Below are 25,650 nucleotides of genomic sequence, written 5' to 3'. Positions count from 1 at the left end.
TTTGAAAATCCAAAACTTAGTGATTTATATTTAATCTATAATCTAACTTGTAACAAAGGATTCTAAAATAATCCACATCTCAACACATATATCATTTAATTTTTAACTTATGTTATCCAAAAATCACGTTTCTAAATTAGAAGACATTTATTGTCATCCGCATTTATTTTAAACTTTTTTTTTGAAATGTAACTTTCATTAAACCACAAAAGCCAAACCGAGCAGCCAACCCCAAAACAAAAACCACAACTACATAATTACATATTTACATCAATCCGACCAAGAAATACCTCTATCCTTCAAACTACTTCTGTACAACACAAAACCGAACGATCTAATGTCGCTGAAAACATCGTTGATATTAAAAGGCTTCCCCGAAAAACCAAATTGTTCCTAGCTTTCCAAATCATTATTTTAAACTTATAACACATTTATTAGTACTCGCGTATTAGTACACCAAATAATTAAAATAAAGAATTATTCATAAATATGTTTCCCAAAATATAGGAAGTTAGAATATTCTTTTGAGTAGGTAATGTTAGTAGTTAAAATTAATTCATATTATATTGAAAATCATTAGTATACGCGTACATTGTTAATGATATCTAGCTCAATCTGATCTTAACCGTGTTTTATCGTAGTGGGACCTTGGGTAGGAGGTTCTCCTTAGAACAGGAGATGGTGGGCTTGGGTTACACAACGTTGTCTACGATTGCGAGCGTATGGGGTTACCTCGGGTAGCCTTTTGTCAATGGGTTACCCCGGTAGCGGAGCTTTTATTCGTTGGTCGTTAAAAAAAAGTACACGCATAGATTACTGTCTTTATTAATCTTCGGTTAAATAATTGGTGACATTTATTTATTTTTTCTTAAATCATAAAACATTTCCTCACTTTCATTTTAATAAATAACACATTAGATCATTTATGTAATGACATATGTATTAATTCATTATTTATAGAGTATAAATTAAGATACCTATCCATAATATAAGTCTCTTCTAAATCACTATACCACCATCTTGCAACACATTCCTAAGTCCATATGCAACTCCATTTTAATGAGATCTTAGGTACGTTTTTTTGAACGTCCAACTTAAGCAACGTCGGGTACTTCGTACGCGGCATCCATTGACCGAAAGGTAGCCCATGGCAGCCTAACCTGCACGAACGGAGCCCCTAGCCCACCAAGTCACCAGTTCCGGGGAAAACCCGAACCTTCACCCGCCCAAGGGCACGACAATGAAGAACCGGTAAAACCCAGAGGGATCAGGAATCGAACTCAAGACCAAAGGCCAGGAGTCTTCCCTCATTTTCTATGACCACTGAGTTATAAGCCCAGGGTTCTCTTAGGTATGTTAATTTGTGTTTTTTGCATAAGTATCAAAACTTATACACATATTATACCTTCAGATTTTGTGACATGTGATTCGTATTTGTTTTTTGTTTTTGTTCCTTAGCCGATGTAAAACACAGATCTATAACCTAGTAATGTATAATTTAAATAACGTATTTGAGGTTTTTTTTTTGAACGACACGTATTTGAAGTTGATACGAATTTCATATACGAAGAGAGCGATACATATTGTTCAATTATTAGTCAAGTCTTGAAGAGGTATGGTCTCAATTCCCTGTCTACATGGCAGGGACCACACCACTTTTGAGCATACAAGGCATCCACATCAGCAAAGCAATCCAGAAGCTTCTAGAAACTTCTGGAAGATCTACAGGTGGCACCAAAGATGCTCTATCCGACATAAAGGACAACACGTGTCGCCACTCGCAGAACGCCACATAGGCCTGCGGCAAATCAGGGAGCAGAGTTGACAACACCAGTACGAGGTCTCCAGCGTGGGCAAATATAAGAACGCCACGTGTACCACTACACCTGCCGTGACAGAGCAGACCAAGAGGATATTCCCCTTGGTCGGATAGCTGGCACGCGCCCACAGCTGGCATAGCTGCTCCTTCCTTCTTCACCCTCCGGCTATAAATAGGACCCTTCATCATTCAGGTTCAGGATTTTTACTCTCCATACTCACTCTATACACACACTGTTTATTTCTCTCAGAACAGTACTTATTCTCACGCCGGAGCCTGGTTAAGAGGGAAATCCCTTTTCTCCCCCTCTTAACGAGACTGACGGTGGTTACTGTTTTGCAGGTTTCGAGCTATTGTCACGAGTAAGGAAAGAGGTTGAACCCATAAACGAATTAACCCCATCGATTAACCTTGGTGTTAATCGGTGTTTCATCATTGGCGCCATCCGCTTTTTTTGCAAAACCAATCTCATCTCTTTTTTTTTTTTTTTCAAAAAACACTCGTAGAATGGCTGAGCAAAACCCTTCACATCATGTCGATGGAGAAGTTTCTTCCTTTGAACTCGTTTCGGACTCAGCAAACGTCCAAAGGGGTCAGAGGAACGAAATCATCCAGGAAGGGCAAACAAACAACGATTTTCCGAGCATTTTCGGAAGTGCGTCCAGGGTCGCTAGCCAAACCACAACTGGACCCATTTTCCAAACTCCCACAAGGATAATCACCCAGACCACAAACGGAGCCACTTTCCAACCTCCACCAGGGGTAGTCCCCCAAATACCCCCATCCGGGTTGGTTCAAACACCTCCACCAGTACATGCATCAAGCCATGGAGCTGGTCCCTCAGCTCCATCGGAACAAGCATAACTCAATTTCTCTGCACTATTAGGGCTACCCGAAGGAAAAACTCTGGCTTCCTGGTACGCCGAACAAGTGGCATCCATAAACCTGGTTTACACACAATTGAGCGCGCAACAAGCCTTGCTCCAGGCACAGGCTAACCAATCGGCATTCGTTACTCCACCGCAACGGTCTCTGGGCACACACACTGTCACGGCCCCCGACCCGGTTTGACCCGTTTCAGGAGCCGCGGGACAGAAATCCCGTGATATATATTTAATTGATTTTAGCAGCGGAAGTTTATCAACAGGATCTTTTTAAAGCTAAAAACTTTTCCCGATTATTTTATTTCACAACTCGGGATAAAATCCCGGTAATTTACAATAACATGATTTTACTGAGAAATCTTTATTTTTAGAAAACATATTTCTCTATTTTATAATGAGCCACTTTCTTAAGCTTGAAATGCTCCCCAGCACTTTTCCTGAATTACAATAGATCACCTGAAACATGTTTGAAAAAGGTTTTGTCAGCGGGAAATACTGAGTGAATCATTCTATTTATTTAAAATGACTCGTTTATTATAATTAACAGTATTAAGAGTTTTTACATATGTTTCTGATATCTACCAACTACCCACAATATTTGTCACTCGACCGGATCTGTGACTATGGTCATATCACCATTGGCTGCCCCAATGAATGACGTATATCACTTAATTTTAGGTTCGCTCACCTAAAGTGATGAAAACAGTAGTAATGTGCACAATACCCCACATACTGGCTGTAATTTGGTGATTACATAAACTTAATCACTGTAATTATAATTCTGAAATAATTTGGAGTATTGTAAAACAGTTGATAAAAAGAGAATGACTCACATTGCAGATTTAACACGGACAGAATATGGTTTAGCCTTGTTAACCTAATTTAAATAATAATGCACACAAAACCGGGTTAGTGATCAATACAGCATTTACGATAACTCACGAGATCAAATTCTCACAACGAACGACAAAGTGCGATACTTAAACATCCATCGATTTAACGACGAACGACAAAGTATAACCCTAATGTGGGCAGCACTTAAACATCCATTGGATATATTGATCGGTCGGAAAATGAATCGTAATAGCGATCGAGTTATTACCCTGTTTTGCGGCAGCACTTCGTGATCAGTGTGTGTTTAATTGTAATAATACTATGATAACTCGACGTACAGAAAGCTTTTAGCCGTCGTTTCAACTTCTGAAAGCAAATGCCAAGGTTTGCTATTTATAGTGATTTTTTTGGACACGCTTACGGACCGTATGCCATTTCCCTTTACGGTCCGTAAGGGATGCAGTCTAATTATATAGGCTAGCTGGGTTCGGGACTAGCCTTGCTGACTCACTTTTAAATCAAATTTCAATCTGGACAACGTAATTTATAGATAATTATCACTAGGGTTTATCCCCCCCTGCGTTTTAGGGGCCCTGATTCTGATTCCGATTGTTCTGAAAATTTTAGGATTAGTGCAGAATTACTTGGGTGTCTCAATTAGGGTTTTCTTATTGATTAATTATCATCCTAATTATTGATTTTAATGAGAGTTGTTACATCCTCCTCACCTTAAGAAAAATCTCGTCCTCGAGATTCACTGAAATATATGAGGGTATTTCCGCTTCATTTCCGATTCTAACTCCCAAGTATATTCTGGACCTCTCTTGGATTCCCATTTGACTTTGACTAGCACTAGTCGCTTGCGTTTGAGAAACTTGACCTTCTTGTCTTCTATTTGCAGTGGTTTTTCTATGAATTTTAACTTTTCATTTACCTCCACATCTTGAAGAGGTACTACCAGGGATTCGTCTGATAGACATTTCTTGAGATTGGATACATGAAATACATCATGTACTCCAGCTAGTTCTTCTGGTAGTTGTAAGCGATAAGCAACTGGTCCTATTCGTTGGATCACTGGGAATGGTCCAACATATCTTGGACTCAGTTTTCCTTTTTTACCGAATCGTACTACTCCTTTCCAAGGAGAGACTTTCAATAGTACTTTGTCTCCTATCTGGAATTCTAGTGGCTTGCGGCGATTGTCTGCATAGCTCTTCTGACGATCTCTAGCTGTCTTCAATCTTTCCTTGATTTGGGTTATCTTGTCTATGGTTTCTTGCACGATTTCTGGACCTGATAATTGACTTTCTCCTATTTCTGCCCAACAAACCGGAGTTCTGCACTTGTGTCCATACAGTGCTTCGAATGGAGCGGCTTCGATGCTTGAGTGATAACTATTGTTATAGGAGAATTCGATTAATGGTAAATGGTTATCCCAATTACCACCAAAGTCAATTACACATGTCTTCTAGAGTTTGGATCGTCCTTTCACTTTGTCCGTCTGTTTGTGGATGATATGCAGTACTTAGATTGAGTCGGGTTCCCATTGCTTCTTGGAAGCTTGTCCAGAAACGGGAAGTGAAACGACTATCTCTATCCGATACAATGGAGAGTGGGACTCCATGTAAGGATACTATTTCATCTACATACAACTTGGCTAATCTTTCCATGCTAAAGGTTTCTTTCATAGGTAGAAAGTGAGCGGATTTGGTTAACCGATCCACAATTACCCAAATAGCATCATTACCTTTTCTGGTTTTGGGTAACTTAGTAACAAAGTCCATTGTTATGAGTTCCCATTTCCATACAGGCATTTCTAATTGTTGTAGTAGTCCTGAAGGTTTCTGATGTTCGGCTTTAATTTGTGAACAGGTTAGACACTTAGATACGTATTTGGCTATATCCTTTTTCATTCCTATCCACCAGAAATTCTTTCTTAAATCTTGGTACATCTTATTGTTTCCTGGATGTACAGTATACCTAGATTTATGAGCTTCCTCTAAAATCTTTGATCTTAAATTTCCCTGTTCAGGTACCCAAATTCTGCTTTTGTGGAATTTCCAAATTCCATCATTTCCTTGTCCCAATTCTTTTAGGTAACCTTTCATTCCTTCACCATCATCCTTGATTGCTGTTTCCTGAATTTCCTTCAATTGTTCCATTAAATCTACTTGTAGATTTATTCTAAGAGCACGGACTCGCCTTTGTTTCTCATGATACTTACGACTTAAGGCATCTGCGACTACGTTTGCCTTTCCTTCGTGATATTGAATATCACAGTCGTAATCACTCAGGATTTCCATCCATCTTCTTTGCCTCATATTTAACACTTTTTGCCTAAATATATACCTTAAACTTTTATGATCTGTATAAATAGTAAACTTACTTCCATACAGATAATGTCTCCAAATTTTTAGGGGAAAAACTATAGCTCCTAATTCTAAATCATGAGTCGTATAGTTTTCCTCATGCTTCTTCAATTGTCTGGAAGCATACGCAATTACCTTCTTGCGTTGCATTAACACACATCCGAATCCTAATTTTGAAGCATCACAATATACTTCAAAATCTTCTGTTACTTCTGGTAAGGCTAAGACTGGAGCATTGGTTAATTTCTGCTTCAAGATTCTAAAGGCTTCTTCCTGCTTAGGTCCCCATTCAAACTTAATGGCTTTACAGGTTAGCTTAGTTAATGGTACAGCTATCTTGGAAAAATCCTTAATAAACCGTCTATAATACCCAGCTAAACCTATAAAACTTCTAATTTCCATCGCGGTTTGCGGAACCTTCCAATTGGTAATTGCTTCTATCTTAGCAGGATCTACGTGAATACCTTCATGATTCACCATGTGTCCTAAGAATTGCACTTCTTGTAGCCAAAATTCACACTTCGAAAATTTGGCGTACAACTTTTCTTTTCTTAACAAAGTTAAGAGTGCATGCAAGTGCTGACAATGTTCGTCCTGACTTTTTGAATAAATAAGTATATCGTCTATGAAAACAATTACAAAATTTATCCAAATATGGTTTACAGATCCTGTTCATCATGTCCATAAATGCTGCAGGTGCATTAGTTAACCCGAAGGGCATGACTGTAAACTCATAATGTCCATACCTAGTTCTAAAAGCAGTTTTAGGTATGTCTTCTTCTTGAACCTTTAATTGATGATATCCGGAGCGCAAGTCTATCTTAGAAAAGTATTTAGCGCCTTGTAATTGATCGAAAAGATCATCAATCCTAGGTAATGGGTATCGATTCTTAATTGTAACCTTATTCAACTCTCTATAATCGATACACATTCTCATCGATCCATCTTTCTTTTTCACAAACAACACTGGTGCACCCCAAGGGGATGAACTAGGTTGTATAAATCCTTTGCTTAGTAATTCCTCTAATTGCTTCTTCAATTCTAGCATTTCGGTAGGAGCTAATCGATAGGGTGCCTTGGCTATCGATGTAGTTCCTGGAATTAGATGAATCCTAAATTCTACCTCCCTATCTGGTGGTAACCCAGGTAAATCTTCTGGGAATATATCTGGGTATTCTGAGACTACAGGAATTTCCTTAAGTTCTTTACCATTAGTACTAATGATTACTGAAATCATATATACTATTCCTTGTTTTCGTTCATAATTAGCAACTTTCATTACTGATATGAACTTCAGTGGCTTTCGAGGTTTATCTCCTGTAATCATGATTACTTCTCCAGTAGATGATTGAATTTTTATAGAGTTTTTGTCACAAATGATTTGAGCATGGTTGGCTATTAACCAATCCATTCCTAACACAACATCAAATTCAGCTAATTTCATAGGTAATAGGTTTGCAGCAAATTTATGACCTGAAAGTTCTATTTCTACTTTTTGCAAAACCTGATTGATTTTTACTGAATTCCCATCTTCAGTTTCGACTGTGAAAATCTGCTTAATGGTAGTTAAGGGTAACTCAAGAGCTTGGCAGAATGAAGTGTTTATAAAACTTTGGTTTGCACCAGAGTCAAACAATACTTTTGCATAAACGTCGTGAACTAAAAACGTACCGGCTATCACATCCGGGATGAGCTCTGCTTCTTGAGTGGTTAGCTGGAATGCTCTGGCATTCTTCTTAGTAGCTCCTTCGGTCGCCTTGGGTTTGTTGTCTACTGGTTTGACTAACTTGGGACATTCTGTTTTGAAATGTCCGGCTTCTCCACAATTGTAACAAATTATGGATTTCTTTCTGCAGTTTTCTTCACGATGTCCTATCGTTTTGCAAAAATTGCAAATTTTATTACATTTTCCAAAATGTTTCTTTTTGCAAATTTTGCAGAATGGCAAAGTTGAAGATTGCCCTGCTCCTCTTTTCTTGAAACTACTATTACCCACCCTAATTACTTGGGTAATTTTCTGAGCTAGTTCCTTCTTCCTGTCTTCATCTCTTGTGCGTATCAGTTCATCAGTTAGGGTGTTAGCTAATTCTACTGCATCATCAATAGTGCGAGGTCTCGCAGCCTTGACGATATTGCGAATTTCGCTAATTAATCCCCAAATATAGCGAGAAATGAGTACCGGTTCTGGCGAAGCCAGTGTTGGTACCACTCTAGCATATTCAAAGAATGTCGAAGTATAACCACGACAATCTACACCTATCATCCGATGATTTAGGAACTTATTTGCCATTTGTTCCTTTTCATACTCAGGACAGAATTTTCTTTCTACAAGATTCTTAAATTCTTCCCAAGTCATAGCATAAGCCCTATTTCTTCCTTTAGCTTGTAACACAGTGTTCCACCATTCAAGTGCTCCTTCTTTAAACAAATTTGATGCGTACATGACCTGATCATCTTTGGCACACTTACTTATTGCAATTACTGCTTCGGTTTTCTCTAACAAACGCAGTGTTGCAGTTGCCCCTTCATTGCCTGCAAATTCAGTGGGTTTACAAGCAAGGAATTCTTTGAAAGTGCAACCAGGTGTTGCAGCTTTCAGTTTCTTAGGGAGCGGTGTGTGTTGGGATTCATTATCATGATTAACATGATTATTGCCCCCGTTTATACTATTACTGAAGTTATCTTCAGAAGTACGTTTACTAGGAACGATATATTGCGGTTCGATTGGACTTTTTACAGCAGCAACGAATGCTGGAATAGCATTGGCTATCCCTTGAGCAACAATATTTTCAATATCTTGTCTAGTCATATATTGATCCCCTGGATGTTGCTCCGACTGATTAACCTCATTTACCGGTTCATTACCAATATTTGCCATCTGAAAATATATATAATTTTTATTAGTATCTGATAAATAGCAATTATACACAAACAATCAGACAATTTACAATACACGTATAGTCAAAACTATCGATTTCTCGATTTCATTTTATATTGGTTATAGTATGCATCAATACACACCAATATTTTTACAAAGTTTTATTCGTAGTTATGTTACAGACTGATTTCACTATTACTTTTACTATTACACAACTATAGTTTTACCATCCTCCTATCTCTCGTCACTTGTCGTCCTAAAAACGAAGTTCCCTTTCATCATACTTCCAGGTAATTTGTCCTCCTATCTCCCTGATTCTATTTCCTACATCCATCAATTCTTCACCGTAATGGCGAAGTTCAGCCATATTTTCATTACTCATTGGTGGATTAGGTAGGGGTTCTGGATCGAATTGTGGAAGAAAGGAATAAGGATCATTGACAATATTTTGAAATTGCCAATCATTTGTCCACCATTCGTCCATTTCTACAGGTTGGGAGTGAATTATTGGTTCTGGGATTGCTGGTTCAAAATTCATAGGGAGTGGATTTTCAATAGGATAGGTAAAAACATTAGTATTGACAGGCTGAATAGTCTCACAGCTTGCCAATAAAAAATCTATTTCCTCTTGAAAAGTTATTCCCTGGTTTTGGTTGGAGCTCTCTCCAATTTCTATCTGAGTTGGTCTAGAACCTTGTCCAACTTCTATTTCTATTTCCTTAGAATATTCCTCAAACTGCATTTCCATTTGCCTAGAATCTTCCTTGACTTCAGTTTCCATCTCTTGCTGTTTAGTACTTTCTTTGATTACAATTTCTTTTCCTTTTTCTAAAGGGTTGTTTATTTTAGGAAGTTTCGTAGCTGGCTTTTTCCTACGTATACGATTACCCCATACATAATTCTTTTTTTTCTTTCGTTTTGGCTTTGTCAAAGGTGGAGCATTGAATTCTACAGGTTGTTCCACATCAGCAAAGTATCCAGTAAAATCTTTGGAAACTTCTACATTCACCGGGTAAAGATTGAGGTTCTGAAAGGCTTCAGATATCTCATTCATGCTGTGTAGCATATATGCAAAATGCACAAAAATACTAAGTTAAAACTTTGGAACAAAGTTTAACAAATAAACATTGAAGTTTTTATTGCACACTATTTGTACAAAATAACAGGAAAGAACACACTCGGATTTATTTATTTATTTACATGGAAGTGCTATTACTAGACTTAGGGTATTTTAAAGATCTGCATGTTCTGCTACAGTGGCCAGCATATACAAATTTGCCCATTTCTCATCTAGCTTGTCTTCCCAAGGTGATTTATTGATTAATTCCTGGGTTTCCTTTTTAATCTTCTTTTCTCGGATTTGCTCTTTACTTTTCTTAATAATCATACTCCTTTTTCTAGGAGAAAGCGGTTTCTCATATTGTGCTTTTCGCACAAATATTCCTTCTTCAGGAATTGTAGGGAGTTTTGAAGATTTGTTTTGGGATGAACTTCCCTCTTCGTAGACTGACCTATCTAATTTAAGATAGAAATTTTGCAACTTTTGCTTACCCATACTGTAACTAACACATAGTCAGTTTAATAAAACACATAATCACATAATAGTAATCAGGAAAAATTAAGTATCTCTAAATACTTAATTAGCTTAACTCAGTGGCTCTGATACCACCTTATTTCTGTCACGGCCCCCGACCCGGTTTGACCTGTTTCAGGAGCCGCGGGACAGAAATCCCGTGATATATATTTAATTGATTTTAGCAGCGGAAGTTTATCAACAGGATCTTTTTAAAGCTAAAAACTTTTCCCGATTATTTTATTTCACAACTCGGGATAAAATCCCGGTAATTTACAATAACATGATTTTACTGAGAAATCTTTATTTTTAGAAAACATATTTCTCTATTTTATAATGAGCCACTTTCTGAAGCTTGAAATGCTCCCCAACACTTTTCCTGAATTACAATAGATCACCTGAAACATGTTTGAAAAAGGTTTTGTCAGCGGGAAATACTGAGTGAATCATTCTATTTATTTAAAATGACTTGTTTATTATAATTTACAGTATTAAGAGTTTTTACATATGTTTCTGATATCTACCAACTACCCACAGTATTTGTCACTCGACCGGATCTGTGACTATGGTCATATCACCATTGGCTGCCCCAATGAATGACGTATATCACTTAATTTTAGGTTCGCCCACCTAAAGTGATGAAAAGAGTAGTAATGTGCACAATACCCCACACACTGGCTGTAATTTGGTGATTACATAAACTTAATCACTGTAATTATAATTCTGAAATAATTTGAAGTATTGTAAAACAGTTGATAAAAAGAGAATGACTCACATTGTAGATTTAACACGGACAGAATATGGTTTAGCCTTGTTAACCTAATTTAAATAATAATGCACACAAAACCGGGTTAGTGATCAATACAACATTTACGATAACTCACGAGATCAAATTCTCACAACGAACGACAAAGTGCGATACTTAAACATCCATCGATTTAACGACGAACGACAAAGTATAACCCTAATGTGGGCGACACTTAAACATCCATTGGATATATTGATCGGTCGGAAAATGAATCGTAATAGCGATCGAGTTATTACCCTGTTTTGCGGCAGCACTTCGTGATCAGTGTGTGTTTAATTGTAATAATACTATGATAACTCGACGTACAGAAAGCTTTTGGCCGTCGTTTCAACTTCTGAAAGCAAATGCCAAGGTCTGCTATTTATAGTGATTTTTTTGGACACGCTTACGGACCGTATGCCATTTCCCTTTACGGTCCGTAAGGGATGCAGTCTAATTATATAGGCTAGCTGGGTTCGGGACTAGCCTTGCTGACTCACTTTTAAATCGAATTTCAATATGGACAACGTAATTTATAGATAATTATCACTAGGGTTTATCCCCCCCCTGCGTTTTAGGGGCCCTGATTCTGATTCCGATTGTTCTGAAAATTTTAGGATTAGTGTAGAATTACTTGGGTGTCTCAATTAGGGTTTTCTTATTGATTAATTATCATCCTAATTATTGATTTTAATGAGAGTTGTTACACACACGACTCAGCAGGCCAACGCGTGGACTTTACGACCAGAAAAAGGACCTGCAACAAACATCAGAAAACCTAGTGCGCACGACACGCGCGACACTTATGGTGAAACAGAAAGCAACTATGTGCAGCACTCCAACTTACAACATAAGCCGATTCAAAGCCGCCTGGGCGCGCGCAACATGAACAGTGAGTGGGAAGACGAAGAGGAAGACCCAACGTACAAAGAAAGCACAGTGTTCAGCAGGTTACACCCGGAACACGCGTCATACAAGCCCGCAAAGCGCGTAGGGTACAACCCAAAGGCAGAGCATGATTATACCTTAAGCTATCGTCCAGACGACATGGCTGAAGATTCAAAATTCATCAGGGAGATTGCCACAGCCGCTATAGACAAAACCAAGCTGCCGCACAACGTTGGCAAATACAATGGCCTGACAGATCGAGATAATCATCTCCAGGTTTTCAAAGGCGCAGGAGCAACAGGTGGGTGGAATCTACCAACCTGGTGTCACCTGTTCGCACAAACGTTCGTGGGCGCAGCGCGCGTCTGGTTCGACAGCTTACCAGCAGGAAAAATTAAATCATGGGTCGACTTCAGAGAGAAATTCCTGGCACACTTCTCTCAACAGCGGAGACACGCTAGGGACCCAGCAGATAGTCTAAACATATGGCTCCGAGACCATGAAAGTGTGGAAGATTTTATCACAAGATATAACAAGGAATGTTTGGAGATTGGAGATGTAGGGGAAAAAATGATGCGCGCGCACTTCATGAGGGCAGTCAAGTGTGATGATCTAATCTAACGCGTGAAAGGAAGAGACGGAGGACCCAAAGATTGGGAAACCTTCATTGAGGCCGCCAAAACAATAGCACAGACAGACAAACAGTTGACCAGTGACGACCACCGTCAACGCGCACATAACTCTAATGACCGACATGGCAGAAAAGGCAGAGGCCAGTCATGGAGATCTTCCAGTCACAGAGAAAGAAGCCCACCAAGAGAAGATGCGCGACACATAATCAATCAGATAGCCCACCGAAAAGAAGTAAAGCGGGAAAACAGAGAGAAGCAGTGGACGCCATTAACAAAGACCCATTCGGAGGTCTTGGCCACTGAAAATCACCAATTTAAACCACCCCTACAGATGCGCAACAAAAGGGGTCAAGATCCCAATCTCTACTGTGAATTCCATAAGGACACAGGTCACCTAACCGATGACTGTTTTAGCCTGAAGCAAGAAAATGAAAAAGCCCTGAGAGATGGAAAGCTCACTCACCTAGTCAAGGGCGGAAAGCGCGACTACCGCCAAATCCTAAGAAGAGACGAAGGGCCAGATAACAAAAAACTCAGAAAGTTGGAAACCCACATGGTGCAGGGAGGTCCAGGAAGACCAAAGAAAAATTACAACAAGCGCACGCAAGATGATTCATGGCGCGAGAAGCAAGTCATCTTCCCAGTTGTTAGAGGAGGCCCGAGGGAAAAACGACCAATAGTTATTCCAGGAGTGATTGGTCATTACCAGACAGACTACATATTCATCGATCCGGGGAGCACCGCGGATATCATATATGAACAATGCTTTTATCAATTTGACCAGGAGGACAAGGCGCGCTTGGAGCCAGTAGACTACCCATTAACTGGTTTCTGCAACGAGGCCGTCTTTCCGCTGGGACAGATATCATTCCCGGTGTTACTTTCGGACGGACGGAATTCAAGAACAGAAGAAGTCACGTTCATGGTGCTACCCGCACACTCAAGACATGACATCCTCCTAGGAAGAGAATCCCAGGGAGACTTCAATATGATTTGCTCTGCACCACATTCGGCCGTGGGATTCCCAACAGAAACAGGCATCGCACTGATATACGTAAGCAAGGAAGTCTTAGCAACAGATGAAATGAGGCCTACAAAAGCAAGTAAACCAGCGCCACACGCAGAGGCAGAAAAATGGGTATTGAACAGCGCTCACCCAGAACAAACAGTTACCCTAGGACCAACGATGTCCATTTTAACACGCGCAACGCTCAAGAAGTTGTTACACGAGAACATGGATGTGTTCGCCTGGACACCAGCTGACATGGTTGGTGTTCCACGGCACATTGCAGAGCACCGTCTAAACGTCTCAGAGGACGCAAAGCCAGTAGTACACGCCAAGCGCCACCTGGGCGATATAAAGCACGATGCCATGAAAGAGCAAGTACTGGAATTACTGAATGCAGGCATCATCAGAGAAGTCAGATATCAAACATGGGTAGCAAGCCCAGTGATGGTAAAGAAACCAAACGGAAGCTGGAGAATGTGGGTCGACTACAAAGATCTAAACAAGGTATGCCCACGCGACTGCTACGCCTTACCAGACATAGACGAGAAAATCGATTCTCTAGCAACATTCAGGTGGAAATGCTTTCTTGATTGCTACAAGGGGTATCACCAGGTTCAAATGGCTGTCCAAGATGAAGATAAGACCGCATTCCGCACGCCGACAGGGCTGTACTGTTACAACAAGATGCCTTTCGGTTTGAAGAATACGGGCGCAACCTACCAAAGATTGATGAACGAAACGTTCAGCGATGCCATCGGCAAGTACATAGAGGTGTATATGGACGATCTGGTGATTATGAGCAAAGAAGAAGGCACGATGCTGGCTAACATCCAGAAGACTTTCAACACGCTACGCAGCGTAAGTATCAAGCTGAACCCAGCAAAGTGCTCATTCGGAATGGAAGAAGGAAAATTCTTAGGTTTCATCGTCACAAAAGATGGTTTCAAGGTGAATCCAGAAAAAGTCCAAGCCATAGAAAGGATGCCTTCTCCGTCAAACATCAAAGACATGCAAAAATTAGCTGGGCCACTAGCCGCGCTCAATCGTTTCCTAGCTAATCATGCTGCAAAATCCTTCCCGTTCATCAAAACGTTGCGCAATTGTATGAAGAAAAGCCAGTTCCAGTGGACTCCGGAAGCAGAGAGCGCGTTCCGCGAGATGAAAGATTGTCTCATCAAACTGCCAACATTAACCACACCAAACAAAGGCGAACCTTTGGTACTCTACCTATCAGCTTCCGATAAGGCAGTCGGGGCAGTCTTACTCGTCGATCGTCAAGGTACCCAGACACCAGTTTACTACGTGTCACGAACCTTAACCGACCCAGAAACTCGATATGCAATTATGGAAAAGTTAGTCCTTGCACTGATTCATGCTTCAAGGCGGCTGCACAGATACTTTGCGAATCACGTCATCCACGTGCTAACAAACTACAACATCGGCAACATCCTTGCAAGGCCAGAAGTATCAGGAAGGCTAGCCAAATGGGCGATAGAACTGGGAGGTCACAATGTGGTTTTCAGACCACGACCATCAATCAAAGGCCAGGTCTTGGCAGATTTTATGACAGAAGTTCCAGATGACAAAGAAAGAGAATGTAAAGCAATGGAAAAGGCTGAGAAAAAGCAAACAGAAGAGCCATGGTTGTTATACACCGACGGAGCGTCTAACGAAGACGGAGCAGGCGCAGGGCTAAGGCTGGTAAGCCCCGATAAACATGAATTCACGTACGCTATACGCCTGGATTTTAAAAGCACAAACGACGAAGCAGAGTATGAAGCTTTCCTGGCTGGCTTACGATTGGCGATCAAAATGGGGGTCCGACACATCGAAGCGCATGTGGACTCCATGCTGGTAGCGGGGCAAATCAACGGCCAATACGAAGCCAAAGGGGATGTCATGGCACTCTATCTCAGCCAAGCAAAAACATTGCTACAAACCTTCTACTCCTACAAGGTGCACCACATAAACAGAAGCGAGAACAAACCAGCAGACGCGCTGAGTAAGCTCGCATCAACAAGTTTCCAGCACCTAGCAAAGGATGTGCGCATAGAGGTTTTGAGCTGTCATACCCCGATTTCCACGTGTCTCACCGGTGATTACCGTGACATAGTTGGCAACAATATAGTCAAACCACACAATATATGAATGCACAACGGAAGCATCAAGATAATTATATTTCAACCATTGTTTGTAATATCAATGCATTACGAATAGTCGAAAAGTATCCACAGGGGATCAAATAAAAATATAAGTATTGTTCAACAGACGTAGGCATCTTAAGCTTGCGAGACTCTTTATGATGCTAAGGAGAAATATCCAGCCAATTACGCTTAGTACCTGCATTTAGTCTTTTTGGGAAAATACGTCAGTTTACACTGGTAAATACATTCAACCGACACTTTTGTAAAATGTTTATTAAAATTGATTTGAATGCACAAGGCACAAACTCTTTTATAACTTGGGAGAATTATTTAAATTTATAATCTTGTGAACGGATTACATGTTCCTTATGCGTTCAGTAGCCCGGATCTTGTCTGGGTTAAAGATCAATAGACACACCACATCAACTATTTATGCACTAACGAGTGTACGCCTACACTCCGCGCTTAGGTCGTGGCCATTTCGTAAAATGATGCCAGGGATATCCGGGACATGGTCGTTAACCCCCTAAAGGCTTTTAAGTAACAAGACTGTTTAAACGAGCCGATCAAATTTATTCAATTACCCACTCAACGGTGGAGAATTTGATGCCCGATCAAGCGGTATGCTATATACCGTAACCCAAGCCCGTATAACGGAAAATAAGTTAAAAGTATTTACCTTTGCAAGTATAAATCCTTAATCGAATAAATTGCAAATAGCTTTTACTGGTCTCCTATTCTGGAACGAAGGTTTAAAATAACTTATTAGAATCCTAACGGGTCTTTAATTTAGCCGTAGCTTAGACCGGTCAGTTTCAAAGGATAGTTACGGTTTAATCGCGTAAAAGGCGAAAACCGGGAATGGAATGTGATTTGGACCCAACAAGTTTGAAGACTTGTTTTATATGGGTATAATAACCAAACTCTGGATTTTGGGGTCAAAACAATATGGTTTGACCCGTTTCGGCTAGTTTATGTAAACTAGTTACATAAGTCGAACCGTGCGTGCAAAAGGCGCAACGGGTAACCGTAAGAGTCCTACACTGGTTTCCTAAGTCAATATGCTTTAAAGAGGTTGTGGTATCAGTAGGATACCTTCCATAATTCCTGTAACGAGTTTAAATCCATTTTATGCCCCGTAGGGGTATTTCGGTCTTTTTAAAGATTATAAAAGAGGTTTCTGAGTTCTACAGGAAATCTGAGTTTCCCGAACAGTTTTTAAAGTCCAAAATACTTTATTTATTACCTAAAATCAGTAGCAACTGGAATCGGGTCAAAAGACCTTGTAGAACTCAAGTTATGGCCGAAAAGGGTATATTCGGTATTTACCGAACCGTTGCCATAACCGCAGGTTATGAGCAGGTTAAAAATAATTAAAAATCTTTAAAAATCCCAAAATATTATTTTACATCAATGTGTAAAAGGTTTGGTGTCGAAATCTGGGTTTAGATAGGCGTTATGCTAATTGCGCTCTTTAATTACTAAAGTTTCCGTAATTTGCGCTATTTAGCATAACTCCTATTCTGGACCTCGGATTGACGTGAAATGTTAGGGACATGCTTAGAAATCAGTAACCAAGGTTATGGTCCTTTCACATGTCCGAAATCCTCGTTTTAAATTAAAAAGGGCGTTACGGTCAACTTTTAAGCATTTAACGGAAATGTGTAAAAGACTCGGACAAACAACGAACCGGTCACAGAGGGTTATACCATCATGTAACCTGGCCCTAAGAGAGTCCTAAGGCATATCTAAATCATACTTTAACGGGTCAGAACTGAAGTCAAAGCAAAAGTCAAAGTTTTGCGACTTTCGGCTCCGAACCGGGTCAAAACAGTAAATGGTCGGATCAAACAAGCTTAGATTAGTTAATATACTTATTATCATGTTTTATGAGTGTTAAAATAGGTTACACACCATCTACATTACTGATTATGCATTAAATCGCAAAATAACATTTCTGTTGACTTTTTCTAAGCACGTTTGACTCGACATTCGGACTAGTTAGAGTAGGAATCAGAGGGTGCCCTTTTAGGGGTTTAAAGCCCACATGATTACCAACATATAACTACCTTTTATTCGAAAAACCACTGGACCATTTGTGATTTATCGCAAAGTCAATCGTTAATTACGACGGATTGACTTTTAAGCTAAACTATGCATAAACTAAGCCACAAAAGGGTAGGCATACTTACAGAAGCTTGGTGCACGCCTAGGGATGTTAGAAGAATGCTTGAGAGCTCCAGAGATGAACTAGAAGGCAGGTTTGAGGTGTGTTTCACATTGGTGCAATGCCTTGCCTTTTATAGTGAATTATGGTGCACAAGATCATTACAACTCACTCTAGGATTGCTCATGGATGATTAGCAGGTGTCCCTGAGTGCTAGGGGACATGTAGAGGGCGCCCATGCTTCAATTAATGCATCAATGATCGTTTACAAGCTCAAACATTGAATCTGTCCAAACTTTCTGCATCTGGGACTCCCACGCGGCCCGCATTAGGATTCAGGCTTGGCTCACGCGGGCCGCCTGGATCCTAATGTCAGTAACCAAATCTACAGATGGCGCGCGGCCCGCATCAGCTTGATGGTTTCACTCACGCGGCCCGCCTGAGGTCTGATTTCCAAGATTTTCAAATCTTTTGTAATCATTAACCTGACCTTTCGGTTTCGAAGGGGTAACTTTGCGATTTGGCCCTCGATTATTTACAATTAAGGGCCTCGTGACTTTTACCCGCATTGTTAAGTCCCTGGTTAGTTTAATTACTATCCGAAAATCCTTAACTTTTATTGTTGACGCTTTTAACCCCTCGTATACGAATTTGATCATAACTTTCTCGTTTTAAAATGGAACTTCGCGAAATTTATATCGTATATTCTAGTGAGCGTATTTTACTGTTACAAAGCCTCGGGTTCGTCAAAGGGTCACTCAGAGGTATAAATTAAACATGTTGACACAATTAACCCCTGTAGCTTGTAATCTCCCACTTTCTCCCGCATTTCGCTCCGTACGATCCATGATTCATTCGTTTGAAGGTACGAGCATCATTTAGGGTTACTACACAGTATATTTACCCCTCGTTGACATTTTTAACCTTTGAATTTACATACTTTCAAGATTTGTCAACTTTAGTCCTTTATTTAGTATTTCATACCATGTGTAAACTCATGACACGTGTCAACACATTATTGGACACAAAATTTCGAGGTGTTACATGAGCAACCCATCCGTCCCACTCAGAGAAGTAAGCGTCATCCAGACAGGAACAACATCCTGGATGACACCGATAATCATGTACCTGCAGTCAGGGATACTTCCCAAAAACAAAGCCGAGGCGCGAAAGATCCAATACAAAGCAGAACACTATCAGATGGCAGATGGAATACTGTACCGAAAGTCATATCTCGGCCCATTGCTGCGATGCGTTGACGTCGAAGATGCAAACTACCTAATCCGGGAAGTTCATGAAGGAATTTGTGGTATTCATGCCGGGCCTCGAATGGTGGTGGCAAAAGTGATGAATGCCGGATACTACTGGCCCGGGATGCATCTGGATGCCGTGAAAGAGTTAAGGAAGTGTAGTGGCTGCCAGAGACATGCGCCCAAGACCATGCGTCCCAAAAATGAACTAGTGTCAGTCACAACCGCATGGCCTTTTCAACAATGGGGCATAGACATGGTAGGTCCTTTCCCAGAAGCACCAGGGGCGGTCAAATTCATAATAGTCGCAGTCGACTATTTCACCAAATGGGTAGAGGCGAAAGCACTTGCATCAACCACATCGGCAGTCGTCAAACGATTCATATGGGAACAAATTATATTCCGCTTTGGCTTACCTCTCAGAATCATCACCAATAACGGAACTAACTTCGCAGCAGACGACCTTGAACGATGGTTCAAAGAACTACACGTCGAACACACTTTCTCTTCGGTTGCGCACTCGCAAGGGAACAGTCAAGTAGAGGCAGTCAATAAAAGTATCGTTGATGGTATCAAAGCAAGGTTAGGTGAGAAGAGAAGAGGCTGGGTGGACGAACTGCCCAGCATATTGTGGGCCCATAGGACAATGCCAAAGACAAGCAACGGTGAGACACCGTTCAGCCTAGTCTACGGGTCTGAGGCAGTCATTCCAGCAGAAATCGGGCTGCCATCTCCACGAATGCTCTCAATGAACTTAATCAACAATGAAGAAGAAAGGAGGATCGATCTGGACCTCCTAGAAGAACGGAGAGAGATGGCAGCAATCAACGAGGCCAAGTACAAAACAAAGCTGGAGAAATACTACAACTCCAGAGTCCGAGTCTGCACTTTCAATCCGGGAGATTACGTCCTAAGGGACAATGAAGCTTCCAACGCAGAAAAGCCCGGAAAGCTGGCCCCCAAGTGGGAAGGCCCATATATCATTGATGCAGTACTCGGCAAGGGAGCTTACAAATTGCGCACCATCAACAACAAGGAGGTTCCGCGAACCTGGAACGCTCAACAACTTAGGAAGTGCTACATGTAAAATAATTATGTAATCGCAAAGGCCGAATCGCCAACACATTTACTATAATACAAGAAGTGTTTGGCTACTTTTACTTCATGCAAATTTCTTGTCACAACTGCATTTATTACTTTGGGCGTACACGAAAACATCGAATGGCTCGACCATAGGAAACGTTGTAGACCTCCAAGGCTCGCCACAATCAAGTGCACAGCCGGGTCGGAAACACAACCAAAGCCTACAAAACGCCAAAACTAAAACTTCGTGCCCACATAAACACGAAAATATCGATAGCAAGGTAACTAAACATTATAATGCTCCCAAGGCTGAACACAGCTGAGCTCACACAATAACCTGCAACTCGGTCACTTCGTAGGTCACAAATCAGTGCGCGCATTAAAACGACAGAATAAAAACATTGTAGTTAACACAACATCACCTGTCAGCGCCATCATTCATTCGTGACACCTAATCAAAGTAATTCCACATGCACATATTATGACGATAACAAAATTCGCATAAACATAAAAACAACAATAAAATATCCATCAAGCAAGTACGATCAAGTACAGACATCCATAACAGGTAAAACAAAGTAGAGTTGTCCAAATAAACCACAAACATTACAAGGCCATTCAAGGCCATACGCGGCGTACAGGCCGGAATCCACACATCAAGTACGACTGGTGCCTGCACCTCCTGCTGCATCACCATCATCCCCAAGAGCCTTCTTCAGTAAGGCAACCCCATCCGCCTTGCGAGCCAACTTCTCTGCAGCTCGAACAACAACACACTCAAGGGTCAAAATTCTTTGCGCTTAGCAGCAAAACCGTCACAATCTTCCTTATACAGCTCAAAATGATAATCTTTCTCTTTATCGATAGCCGCCGCTTTGCCCTCAGCATACCCAAACTTTCGACCACTATTATAAGCAGCCCGACCCAACTCAAACATATATGTTGCAAGTTCAGGTGAATTTAAAATACGATCGGCAAGCTGTGAAAAAAGGGGCGATTAAATGAAAGAGAAGTCACAAAAATAAATGAAAAGGAAGAAGCAAGGCAAACGTAGAAAATTACCAGAGGTACACCACGCGAAAGTAACCACTTGCTATCAGCAGACGCCTCCTCGGCAAGGAGTTCAGAAGCCCGACACTCAGCAGTCTTGTCGTCAAGAAGGCGCTGTGCAGTTTCACAATCCGACACCTTCTTCTGCACAAGAACCTCTAGCTTATCAATCCGATCAACATATTCTTTCTCTTTCTTCTCGGCCGCAACGCGCGCCTGCTGAGCCTCTTCAGCAAGTTCTGATTTTTCACCGGACAACCGCACCATCGCATCACGCTGAGATTGCATCTCAAATTAGTGCGCTCGCACGCGGCTTCACAATCTTTTTGTTTTTGAACACTAAGTTGCTTTTGCTCCTCGAGCTTCTGTTCAGCATCGGACACCCTCCACTGCAACCCTTTCTTCTTTGCATTGAACTTCTCCCTCTCCTCAGCAAACAACTTCTTTATGTACTCAAACTCGGCAGTCTCCTCTCCCATCAACCGCCATTCACGAAGAATTTCCTGAGAAGTGGCAAAGTAATTAACTCCGGCATGAACATGGTCGTCCAACAAAGAAAACCGATTACGGTTCTTCTGGAACATCCTCTCAGCGGGAGGAAGAGACATAGAGAAGAATTCATGACAATTATTCACATCATTCATCCTAGAACCCTGAGTAAGGTTCCAACGAGGAGCATGGGGCAGGTCGTCACATGCAGGGTTTTGGGTCCCCCAAGACTCGGGAGAGATATTTACAAACTGCGCGCCTCGAGCCGCATCAGAAGTAGCACCATCTCCACCAGAAGGGCGCTTAGTATATATGGTCTGGCGCGGGGTGGTCTCACTGGACTCCACCCCAATCTCGATACCCTTACCCTTACCACCAACACCCTCACCACCAGCATCACCGCCTACAACCACGTTTTCCGCAACCCCCTCGTCACCCTTCTTCTTTGCTTCAAGATCGTCCCGGGGAGGGGTTATGCTAACAGTCATCGAAGGGGGAGAAGCAGGAGGGGTAATCTGGGAAATATCCACCATCCGAGGCTTCTTACCAGCTTTGACCGCTGTCACAAAACAACAATTAAAAACAACTCGAAGGAGCACGAAAGGAGTATACAACTAAAAACAAGTTACCAGCATGAGGAGCAGGCGCAACATATATCTCCTCCAGAAGGTTCCCACGACCCCCACTAAAGACACCCAGATCGATCTCAGATTCGGAAGGCGCGGGAGGAGCCTCCTTATGAAGTTTAGCTTTTTTGGCAGCAAGAAGAGCAGCGAACTGCTCATCAAGCTTGCGCTTATGATCCTCAAGGGTTTTCCTCCTCATGTGCTCAGTCAAGGTAGCACTATCATCCGGATCCGACTCTCGAACTTTCTCACCAACTCCTAGACCAGACAACGTGTCAGAGACAACCACATAATCTAGACAAGGCAAAGTAGAGGGTCGCTTACGAGAAATATCAGCAGCTTTACCCTCCGCCTTTTCTTCTCTCTTCTGAGACTTATCAGTTTTTGCCTTTTTCCTGGTCTCCAACTGTGCAGACGGATCAACAGACACCTCTGCATCGTCACCAACGACCTCATGGACAGGTTCGTCAACAGCGGCTTGAGCAGAACCTGCACGCGCGGAATGGGACGTTAGACCCTCACGAGAATTACCAGAACTACTACTCGAAAGGACAACAACTTCCTCTCGAGCCAGACCAACAGGATCATCCCCAACATCTTCACCTAGAGCAACTCCAGCATATCTAGCAAAGCTTTCGTCTGAAGGGTGCAAGAAACGACCACGAATTTGATCCAACCAGGTTGGTTTCCCCTCCTCTTGAATGGCCTCAACCATAGCACCAGCAGCTTTCGGATCCAAAGCATTTATCAAGCTGTACCCAACTGCAAGCAACAAAGCCATAAGGAAACACACAAAAACGAAGTCAAGACAATACAAAAAAAAGAGCGAAAAGAAGAAGAAGAAGAAGAACAAGAGAAGGGGGGTCACATACATTTGCCTTGGTAGCTATACACAGGCACACCCAAAGGATTCTTGGGTACCCACAACAGGCTCATCCCCGCACCAACTAGAGCCATTTCCTCTAACTGAGCAATGGCAGTTGCTTTATGTGTTATCTTCTTATACCAATCTTGGGAGCCATAATCTGCCAATACATCCACCCTCGGAATCCCTTCGCTCTCCGATCGATAGTGCATATCCATAGGAATAACCCCACGACGGATATAGAAAAATTTCTGTTTCCAGTCATGCAGACTCTTTAAAGGAACAGAACAAACCGGAGACACACCGGACCGGGCAGTAAACGAATAGAAGCCATTCGCATAAGTAACACTGTAAAAAACGTTGAACATACCAAACGTCGGCTCGACCCGACAAGCTCTACAAACATACTCAAAGTGAGTAATGCGAGGGAGCCCAATCGCATTAATCTGAGAGATATGCAGCCCATAGTTTCTTAAAACGGCAGCAGTGAACTTAGTAATGGGCAATCTAAAGTTACCCTCCCGGAAGGAGGCAGCATACAACGGAATGTAGCCAGGAGGAGCGTCCACAGCGGTGGAACCAGGGGTAGGGTAGTGAGCACCCCACTCAGGGCGAAAACCCATGCCCTGAACAAGGTTTTGAAACTCATCCTCCTTCCACCCTATAACGGCCTGATCAGGGCCAGGAGGACCTTTACTTTTATTCTTCCGCTTTCTTTGGGTAGGATTACTACTAGCCATGGTGAAGAATCAGGGAAGATCGAAAGGAAATACCCAAACAAGGTATGAAAACAAACAAGAAGAAATGAAGGAGATAGAGGAAATCACACTTCGAATTTGAAAAAGTAAGGAGAAAAGAAGTAACCCACCTCCTATTTATACCCATCGCATTTAATGCGATGGGTAGTGGGCCGTCAGAATCCAGGAAAAGCAACCAACAGGGGAAAGACACGTCAAAGGAGAGAGAAGACGTCACCTCTTTTTTCGGGAGCATGGGTTACAGGGCCTGACGACGTGACAGAAAGTAACTGAAAAGGCACCTGTTCATCTCCGACAAGATAGGGACATCAGACAGTCACATCAACACCCTTTCCAAGACGCCAAAAACTTCTAACAGAAGGAAACAATAAGTGCCATGCGCTATGCGTCGTGCGTCCATTTAGCTCAACTTTTTCCAACTTGCCAAAACCCACGCGCCATGCGCCGTGCGCCCATTTGGCTCAACTTTTTCCAAATTGCCAAAACCCACGCGCCATGCGCCGTGCGTCCATTTGGCTCAACTTTTCCAAAATTGCCAAAACCCACGCGCCATGCGTCGTGCGTCCATTTGGCTCAACTTTTCCAAAATTGCCAAAACCCATGCGCCATGCGTCTATTTGGCTCAACTTTTTCAAGTTGCTAAAACCCATGCGTTGTGCGTCATTTGGCTCAAATTTTTCCCAATTGACCAGAACCCATACAACCCACCATAAAAAAAATAATAATAATAAACACTACTCTCATAAGTCCAGAATCCCTCCTAGACGATCAACTCAACTAGAAGGCACACTGGACTGGGGGGACTTGAAGAGGTATGGTCCCAATTCCCTGCCTACATGGCAGGGACCACACCACTTTTGAGCATACAAGGCATCCAAATCAGCGAAGCTGTGACAACTGGCACGAAACCGGTAACTTCCGTATACTTTAATCATTATTTAATGACTGCAATTAGGCGCTTAAATGTCAGCTTTGACTGATTAGGTGCTAAGCAGGTGAATTCATGCACGTTGTATACTACAAAATATTGCTTATGCATAATCGAGAGCGTTGCGTCAGATATAATAGTAAACTCACCGGTAAGACACGCTGTGTCAACGGAACTGCAAAAAGCAGTCAGACAATAAAATTGGAGCCTAGGTGTAGGTCCAATAACAAGAATACATTAAAACCCAAGAGTACATACAAGGTTTAATATATATGCTATATGAAAGCAAAAATAAGCACTAAAAAGCACCCGAAACGCACTTTAAGTGCAGAATTTATATAATTCAGCATTAATTCAGCTTTTAGCACACGAATATTATGCAGAAAATATAATTTTTCAGTCAGAATATTTCCCTAAGTGTTGGGAATCAAAAGTGTTACAAAAGGATACATTAAAGTCACTAAAAAGTGTAATTTAGCACTTTAACAAATCAGTATATAACCGAACAACCGGATATTACCCGAAACATAAAAATAATGCTAGAAGCATTGTTTTTATTTTTCTAAGCTAGTTAGGGTCCCCGAATACCCTAACACCCGTTATAAATTATAACACCC

At 41.5% G+C, this 25,650-nt stretch overlaps 1 protein-coding gene across 1 annotated transcript; it reads left to right on the top strand.

Annotated features, from left to right (window-relative positions):
• The first annotated feature begins 12,029 nt into the window (after window positions 1-12,029).
• On the top strand, window positions 12,030-19,672 carry LOC110900771. The gene is made up of 4 exons (XM_022147637.1): window positions 12,030-12,333; window positions 12,664-15,629; window positions 19,119-19,565; window positions 19,658-19,672. Exons 1-4 carry the CDS (start codon window positions 12,030-12,032, stop codon window positions 19,670-19,672), a joined length of 3,732 nt encoding a protein of 1,243 aa, XP_022003329.1.
• The last annotated feature ends 5,978 nt before the right edge of the window (window positions 19,673-25,650 follow it).

The sequence above is a fragment of the Helianthus annuus genome, chromosome 13 (genome assembly GCF_002127325.2).
Source record: "Helianthus annuus cultivar XRQ/B chromosome 13, HanXRQr2.0-SUNRISE, whole genome shotgun sequence".
Taxonomy (NCBI): Eukaryota; Viridiplantae; Streptophyta; class Magnoliopsida; order Asterales; family Asteraceae; genus Helianthus; species Helianthus annuus.
This window is presented reverse-complemented; position numbering and strand designations above follow the sequence as displayed.